Source organism: Octopus bimaculoides, chromosome 3, assembly GCF_001194135.2.
Source record: "Octopus bimaculoides isolate UCB-OBI-ISO-001 chromosome 3, ASM119413v2, whole genome shotgun sequence".
NCBI classification, from domain to species: Eukaryota; Metazoa; Mollusca; class Cephalopoda; order Octopoda; family Octopodidae; genus Octopus; species Octopus bimaculoides.
Window position 1 is genome coordinate 108,088,496 of NC_068983.1, and position 9,880 is coordinate 108,098,375.

The window sequence follows — 9,880 nt, forward strand, 5'->3', positions numbered from 1 at the left end:
TATATATATATATATATATATATATATATATATATAGGAGGCAGACTAAACTGAGAATTAAAAAAGAGCAAAAAATTGCAATGAAGCTTGACTTTATTCTGTTTAAATTTGACTAGCTTATATTATATATGTTAAAGGAAAAACAGGAAAAACAAACTAATGCTTTCATTTATTTGATACCCCAGGATGAAAGAAAATTTCTCATAGCTTTTTCTAGTGTAAGTAATGATACAAAGTGGTAGTGAGAAGAATGTGAGAGAGGTTATTTTCCTTAATTTATGATGAACTGTAATGATGTTTACAATAAAGAAACAGATTCCTTCCTAGAGCAATCTTACTTTTAATGAGAATATAATGGATCAAGAAAATAAACTAAAATAGAAATAAAACCTCAAAATCTCATACCAAAGATGTTCTCTGTGAGCAAAAAATTGTAATTGGTATCATCCACAGTAAATTGGGTGTGCATTGCCTATTTGGTATTATCATAAAGAAAAAGCAAATCCAAACAGAAGTTATTGTCTGATCTACTTGTTTGTAGGTTTATCTGGATAAAACATCCGCACCGATATTGGTGTAAAACAAAAAAAAAATTGGCTTTAGGAGGTAAAGACAATTCTTAATAGAATTATTTACAATGTTGAGAAACTGCTCCAAATGATAATCTGCCATTTATATATATATATGTGTGTGTGTTTGGTGTGTTGTATATACAAGAATATGCATGCAAGGGTAAATTTTAAAAGATAAAAGAGCTTTGAGATTACTTAATTGCTCATTTCTGACTAAATGGTTAGTTAGTTATAACCTTCAAAGACTAATTTGAAAGAAAAATGTACATCGCAGTTTCAGAATATTTAAATATTTGTTGGAATGTATGGAAGACCTTAAGAGGTTAAACTGCTGATTAGTAATTCTTCTAAATGAGTGATTCCTTCTGTAAGAAGAAAATTATCCATAAGCCTTTATAGGGTTATCTTCATTTCAAAGGGTTGGAGAATGAATGAAGTTGATGCAGTTAATATGGAACTTAATGAATTGAGGATTTAATATTTAACAGGAATCCATGAGGTGGTGGAAATGTGTTTCATAGTGATATTAAACACTAAATGAAGAAGTTTATGTAAAACTTGATATTTAAAGAAGAGAAATTTTTTTAAAGAGTGAGAACTAGAAAAGCATTGTAATGATTAAATTTAATTAGATGTGGAACATAGCAAGTCTATTTGAAAGAGCAGGGTACATTAGCTAAGCACTTGAAGGGTAGAACTTTTAATTTAAGCAAATGATTTTCAACTGAATACATCTTAAAATGTCAATGGCCTCATACATTCCAAATTACAATACAATGTTTTTCTAGAGAGTAAACAACTGTTCCATTGAACAGTAAATGTGGAAAATAAGCAGGATTCCTAGCATACTATTTCAAAAGTGCATATTTTCTTATAAAGGCACACCCATAAGTGCGACAAGTTTATATATGTCAAACACCACATTCATTAAATCCACTGTGATTGAAACTGAGAAGCAATCAACACATCTGGGTTAATAAAATAATTTTGACCAAGAGCTAAAAAAATTGCAGATTACTTAAAGATGCAAGAAATACACTACAAGTCAACATTAAGCATAACTTACAGGCAACTGTCTATATGAAATCCTGGTCTAAAAACTGTATGCTATTAAATATGTTCTGTAATTTTACTTTCTCCACTCATTTAATACAATTATAATCTATAACATTCTAGTCATAACTTTACTTTGGATGATGATATAAGTGATGAATAAGAACAATTATATGAAGTGAATTAATGAAAATGATAATTACTGTTATACTTAAAAACAACTTATTTGTAAGAACTGTAATCCATGAAGCTGAGAATCAGTTACAAATTGTTCATGGCATGAATTATATATGATATGATTTGTCTTCCTTGTGTTATGTGTTATGTCTGTCTGTTCCCTCTTCATGGTCAAATGGCAGGACCAATGGTCACAATATTTTCCAGGATTACAAAGGAGGTAATAAGGAAGGTTGTTAGTGAAAAAAATGTAAATAGTATGATTATTTAGTGGATATTGAGTTTTGTATTAATAAATCACATTTGATTTATTTTGTTAAAATTTCGGCAACAAGGATTAACTCTGGATTTCGCCCCCAATATAGTTCATGAATTTAGAGGGTTTAGATTTGTTATCTTGCTATAATGGGCATTATGTCCATCTGTCTGTCTGTCTCTTCATCTGTTCCCTCTTCATGGCCAGACAGCTGGACCAATGGTTACAATATTTTTCAGGATTACAAAGACAGTTGTCAGGAAGATTTTTAGCATTAAAAAATCATAAAGATATGATTATTTCATGGATATCGATTTTTTAATTGATGAACTACCTTTGCATTTTTATTAAAAATTCACTGATCACAAGTAACTCTGGATTTTCATTAAATAGTTTGTGGCCCCATCGTAGATATGAAGGAGGTCACAAAGATGGTTAATAGCGAAAATAAAATGGAAAAAGTATGTGTCAGTATGTAGTGTGTGTCATTATTTAACGGTTATTAAGTGTGTCAGTCTCGAGCAGGATTTGAAACAGCTAATCGAAGCGGCTGTTGTTTACCTCTCAGGTTTGTCAATCAAAATAACTCATGGCACCAGAAAATTCAGACATTATTTGCATCGAACAGTGAGAGGTAAGTCTTAGTAAACAAGGCACAGGATCAGACTTTAGATAGTGTAGGTGTATTTTTACCCACTTCGACGTTTACACAGCCAGTTATACATCGCTAGGAGTAGAGCAATGGACTCCAGTAATTTGAAAATTAGAGTCGTCCAAACAGAAAATATTCTGTAGTGATATTGATATTATTTAAAGGAATATGATTCATAATTTAAATAAGGAAATTTGCGATCTTCGAATGTATAAGAGTATAATATGTTTCATTCAATGCAGATCATTGCTGAAAATAAGGCTCAGGTCATGTTCCCCAGTAGACTTCTTAATACAATATGCAGATTTAAACATAGTAACATAATCCAAGTTGACATCTGTTTCCTTATCCTTTAAACAGTGAGAAAGGGTGACACAAATCTGTGTGCCAAGCAGGAAAAAAATTCAAAGTTATCTTTTCTAAAGCATAATTTAAGTACAAAATCTATAATAATTGTCAGCTTCTCATATATTAAAATTTATAACATCATAAACAAAAACTTCCTTTAATGATGGTCATATCCATATAAAACTTTTAAGACATCAATTAATGATCTGCTGTTTTCTAATGAATCACAGATTGATGTCTGTTGTTTAATGGTTAATGTATGCAACAAATAACAGGGTACTAGGAACAGATCCCTGTGGGACACTAGACATCATCACATAAAATGCTGCATGTTGTTCTAGTACTGTAACTACTTCTTTTCAAAAGAGAATGAAGGCTAATCTTTATAACTGATTGAAGTCTTTCAACCGGGTATAGAAGTTAGCCTTCAAGACCATTGTAGAGAGCTTCACCATAAATCATTTGCGTGATATATAATCAAAAGCTTTGAAGTCAAGATAGTTAATATTCATCCATGAGCCACTATATGTGATTCAGGTGATATCTTCAAGAAATTTCATGAGTTAGCCACAGCAGATGAAGTTAGGAATAAATCCAAATTGGGAGGGTCGAATACGATTACATTACATAAGATTTTCAACAGGGGAGAATAACAGATTCAAGATATTTCATTTCCTGAGATAACAAGATAGTGTTGAATGTTGATTACAAAATTATGTAAATAAATGTAGAATACATATTATTTCAACTTTTTCCCCCAACATCTGACTTTAAAAATTACCTTTCTCTTATTACAATTCAAGATAATGACTATAAAAATTTCTAAGAAAAAAGTTGTTTCAGTTGTTCAGAAATAATTCTTACATCCAACAGGATCAAGGTAGTTTTATTGCACAAAAAAAAAAAGTGTTATTAGAATACAATTTTTTTTTTTACAGAAGTAAACAATCATTCATTAATTGAAAAAGTGAGTTCACTTCTCAATTTTGCATGATGATTCTGATGACAGAAAACTCAGGCTCTATTCACAAGACACTCAATGCAACCTTCAATAAGATAAAACATGAAAGCTCTACTTTATTTAAATATGTTCTAATTCATATTAAAATGATCCAATGATGAAAATAAATATTCAATGGACTTTAAAAAAATAAAAGTATCCATATTTGAAATGGTTCATTTTCTTGATTATTCATTCATATTTCAATTACTTAATTTCAAAAATTATCAAAAGAAAATGTTAAATTAAATTATAAAAAAATATTTAATAATCAATAAAAAAATTTATAAACTGTAATTTCTGCAAAAATGATTTCTCAATCTATCATGCAATTTAGCTGCAAAATTAACAAACCATATAATGTTAATCAAATTTTACATGTAAGATATATAGACATATTTATATATATACGTGTCTGTGTGTGTGTTTGTGTGTGTGTGTGTGTGTGTGTGTGTAATGCATGCATGTATGTGAGTTTTATCCACTTTTTGAATATGATTATCATTGTAAACTTAATTTTTGAACTATTTCAAAAAGAAGTCATTTTTTTTTTTAAGTGGGGAAAAACTGACTGAAATGGATTCAAATTCAAAAACTAATAATCACTCAAGAATAAGTTTGGCAGTTTCTGAATTGAGAAGAGATCCAAAAAAATAATGTTATGATTTATAAATATAAATGATTAGTTTAATATATTTATTGGGTCAGATTTTGTTTTTTTGCTTACATTTGGCTTCTTTCCAGCATTTACTTTCTACTTCTGATGTGATGCTGACTTAAACCAGTCTTATATTTAAAAATAAAATACAGCTGAACATAAAAGAAACACAAATTTGTCGAAAGCTGAAAACAATGGAAGTAAAACAATCAATGACCAAATCTTATTCTAGAAAGCTAACAATTTCCATTAATCTCTCTGGAACAGTGAATCAAACAAAGTAATAAGGAATAAAATCAAAATTATTTCATAGCAAGAATAGTAAGAAATAAAAACTGGACAATTTGATAGTCAGAATGGTTTTATGATATGCTTCCATTTTGTTTCTTTTAATACCAGCAATAAAATGTTAGTCCAAAAATGATTACTTGGGCTATAAAGTTTCACACATGATTACAAAGACTTGTTGTTCTAATTCTTCAAAGGTTAAATTAGCCAATACCAAATCTAAACAAGAATCATACATCTATTATTAACATTGATCAGTTATTTTATTGGAGGGAAACTGTTTAATGCCAGCTTTTAAAATACAACTGGTTTCAAACATTTCCTTTATTTCTGAATAGTTAAAGCAATAGAAAAGGCAAAATAACTGGGAGGCTAAGGTATATGACCAGAAGCTCTGCAATGTTTCATTGGAAATGTATTTTTCAGTGCATTGGTTCAGCATCTGAGAGATGTTACTAGGAACAGCTAGACATTCTATCAAGATGAAGATATGTTTCTCATCTACATAACATAGCAAAAAGAAAAAGAGTAGGCACTAGACTTAAGAACACAAGTGCCCTTAAGAAGAAACATTTTTAGGGGAAAAAATTATAGATAACATACATAATCTCTTTAATAATTTTAAATATTTTATTTTAATATTATTTTAAAGATTTCAATGTTTGCATTTCTAATTTAGCTTTAATTATCTGGAGACTGTCCTCTTCTACTGAATTTGTAAACATTCCTACATTTTTACCAGCATAGAACTTGATTTATTTATTTAATTGACTACTTTGCATTATAGCATTAAATCTAATATTAGCTGGAAAGTTTACAAATTTAGACTTTGGAGAAATTATTGGAGGAAATATTTTACAGTTGGAGCTGTCTGTTTCCTACTATTAATTATAAACTGAAGAAGCATTCACTTTTATCTCTTTAATTGGCAGGTGAAGTATTTATTTAGTGCATTACCTTCCGGCTTATACTGTCTTAATTGGTACAGAAATGCTTAAGATTGGCTAATGTGTTTTTATGAATGAAGTAGGCAATATATATTTTGAACTTTATGAAAAAAGAAAACAGAGAAAAAGAAAATCGAATTCTAATTTGAATAACAGAGTAAATATTTTTTAATAAAACCAACACTTCTTTAATACATTTAGTTTCTCTTTTAGAGTGATTTATTTGCACTTAATGCAACCAAAACACAGACAGTGATGTAGACTCATCAATTAGATGCATATCCTCATTAATGTACTTCCACATTGATGATAATGTGGTGCCACTGAATTGTTTCCAGGTAATACAGTTTTAATTATACAAATCAACAACCATTAAAGAATTTCCTACCAAGCAGAAATAAAATTACAAATATTAAGCCATAGATTAGCTACTTGATTCTATAGTGGAATATCTCTTAGTTTTGGTGCAGAACATTTTGGTGAATATAACCCTTAAAGAACATCTCTCACATTGCAATGTTAACTACATTAAACTCCTTTAACTTCAATGTAGATACAGCAATACATATTCAATAATATTATACATATGTCGTTGTAGAAAACTGGAATGAATTACCTCATAGTGTAAATATGATAACATATGTGTAATAAAATGTGTAGTGCCATATAACAATCTATTTTATATGCTTGCAGATGATAACTACTGTATATAATATTGATATATTAGAAACTGACTATCAGAGCATGCATGACTCTGACAACTAGAAATGAATGAAATCTAACTTTAGTTAAGGAGCCTGCATATTCTCTCTACAAGATACAATTCCCAAAACCAATTTAGAAAAAGTTTAAATGCACACACACACATGTATACATATATATGTATACATACATGTATAGATATATATGTATACATACATGTATACATAGATGTATATATATATATATGAGTGTGTGCATGCACGCACACACACACACGCACACACATATATACACACAAACACAGTAATATAGACTTAACAATAGAAACCAATATTAAATGCATAAAATTTTCCACTGCTGAAAATTAAATTATACACAACTCGTACACAATATAGACTGTCACCATATTTTTGATAAATAAACATTACTAACCTTTCTCTGTGATCCTGAAGCCTTTGTTCTTGGGGTAGAAATCCCTTGCACCTGTAAAAGACAAAAAAATGGTTTAGACCAACAAAAGATTTGACAGAATAAAACTGAGGTTTCTAAAAAGAAATCTTGCTGAAATTGGCTACAATAATGGAAATGAAATTAGATTGCAATTTTTTATAATAATAATAATAATAATAATAATAATAATAATAATAATAAATGATATATGAACTACAATGGAAGTCAGAGAGTGAAATAAGTAAATTTAACTGAAAAGTAATGTACAGTATATGTTATTTTACTATCTTTTAAAGTTATAAACGCAAAAGTCATTTTAAACATTTCGTTTCTATGAGAACTGAGAATCTTGGAGAAACTGAAAAAAAAAAAACCTTGTTAAGAGCAAGTGACATTACAAAGATTGAAAGAATGATGAATAAGAATGGTTAAATGAGAATTATCACTGGTTATCTTAGTTTATCATAAACTCTGAGTAAGGTACTTTTGTGGCAGAAGTGTGCTTACTTATCATTAATACCTAGTGAACCATTAATGATTTAAAGAATGTTATTTCTTACATAAATACACAGCAGGCTTTCCACACTATTAGCTAATGGTTCTGAATGATGGGGTGTTTCTTTTAAAAAGCAATGATCTAAATTATTCAGAACACTAAAAAGTATATGTATAATTATTCAATATTGCATAAATTGCAAGCAATTGGATCATATTAAATATCAACAATTATGATTCCCAAACCTTTCACGTCTCCATATACTTGGTGACATTTCTTTTTTATAGGTATATATCTATTACACGCTCATACAATAATAATATATGCGCAACTATCTGCCAAATATAAAAATACACAAATGTAAGTGTGATATTTGTAATTGATAACAGAAAGAAAATCAAGTGTTGAACTCACTGCCCAAGACAATTTTATTCAAAATAGCAAAAAGGTGGGTTATATGTTTTAATTTTTGTAAAGTTAATGATTTAAATACGGTTATCTTATTCATATTATACCTGCTAGAATAACAGAGATCAAATGCAATGCTGAAAAATTATGCTGAAATTGAAAGACTGAAAATATAATTCAAGAAAGGTGAAATTTTAGAATTTGACAAGGACAAAGAATGAAAATTTTGTATTAATTACAAATAGAAAACACTAAAGGAGATAATTCTAAAATCAAATGCAAATTAGTTGTGATAGGTATTTTAGATATAAATAGTTTAATTTTGGTACATCAACAAGAATACTTTTAAAAAAAAGTCCTGTTAAGAAGCAATAATATATTTCAGGTGCATTTTACTGTCAATTAATTTTAATGAAGATAGAAAAAAAATAAACTTATTACAAAAATATATTACTTAATGTATAACTGTATAACACTGATGACTGAGAAAAAAAAAGTTACCTTTCAAATAAAACTATATCAATAAAACAAATTCTAAAAAAAAATCTTCATTTTGAAAATACATATTCAGTTCATTAGTTTCTCCCATACATCACCATCTTTAGTATCTTAAATTTCGTTTGAAGATTTGATGTTTGAACATTTGCTCAATAAACATGTCCCACTCTGTGCTCAGTTCTATAGAATATAATTTCTTGAGATGTCAGAATACTTAGGCACATGAAATTTCTTTTACTGAGTTCATTTCTCTTATTTTTGAACTGGTTGATGATGCTACCTATTTGCAAAATGCTGGATTTGTCCTCAGATTTTGATCATAGTCATTTAACTATTGTGACATAATAAAAACAATATCCTCAGAAGCGGCTCTTGATTTAGCCATATAATAACCAGTCAAGCTAATCTTTAGAGTGTGTGTGTAGTGTGCATCAATAATACTATTTACCAACATCTCTGCACCATTTACGGCTACATTCTCAATTACTAAATTATTAGATACCTAAAGTAATGCATATCTCAGCTAGTTTCCTGTGATTACATAAGCACAAAGAGTAATCAAGTAATTACATTCTAACATTCTGCCTACATTGCTAGTGCCACTGAGAACAATAACTGAAAATAAATTTTAGGTAAAACTACAAAAACAAAAATAAGATTCAAACTGTATCCAAGTGATGTTTTAAAAGTTTCAATTAAAAGGTCAAACACATTCCAACTAAGGAAAATATCCAGTATTTGACAAAATAGGGAACAGCTAATTTGAGTAGCAATTGTTGGTAAGCTTCAAACAAATGTATACAAATACACTATAAGTCATTGGTGGTAATCTAGACAAATGACATTGTTTAGACTCTTACATAGCTTCAAAACTTAATATATATAAACACATATATGTGTGCATGTGAGCACATTTGTATAATTTTTAACATCACTAGTGCAGGTGGCATGGAAAAAGGCCTAGTACACATTGTGAAGTTGAACCAAGCAGAAACAGCACAATGATTAAGAGGACACTTTAGTCTTGCTGAGAACAACAGAGATGCTATAGTTCTGCTGCCATAAAAAAAAGCAATCATTAAGGGCATCAAGCCACAGAAACCATGCTGAAATTGAGACACTGGAGCAAGAGTAAACTGTCCAGTCTATCACATCCTGTCAAACTGTCATACTCATGCCAGCATGGAAGGTAGACATTAAATGATAAGGATGGCATATACATACATATGAACACATCCATCTGTATACATGCAAAGATATATATTCACACGCACATTCATACATACAGTTAAATATGTTCATATATATATATATATATATATATATATATATATATAGAGAGAGAGAGAGAGAGAGAGAGAGAGAGAGAGAGAGA

The 9,880-nt window shown here is 29.2% G+C and overlaps 1 protein-coding gene across 9 annotated transcripts in view; it reads right to left on the minus strand.

Annotated features, from left to right (window-relative positions):
• LOC106874729 (uncharacterized) overlaps window positions 1-9,880 on the minus strand; it is a 379,303-nt gene that overhangs the window by 202,645 nt on the left and 166,778 nt on the right. For all 9 annotated transcript variants that reach the window (XM_052966442.1, XM_052966441.1, XM_052966437.1 and 6 more), the window contains one exon: window positions 7,086-7,136. Coding sequence is in view for 2 of the 9 variants with exons in the window: in XM_052966435.1 (XP_052822395.1) it covers window positions 7,086-7,136 (51 nt within the window). In the remaining 7 variants the exon portion in view is untranslated. The remainder of the gene's footprint in view (window positions 1-7,085; window positions 7,137-9,880) is intronic.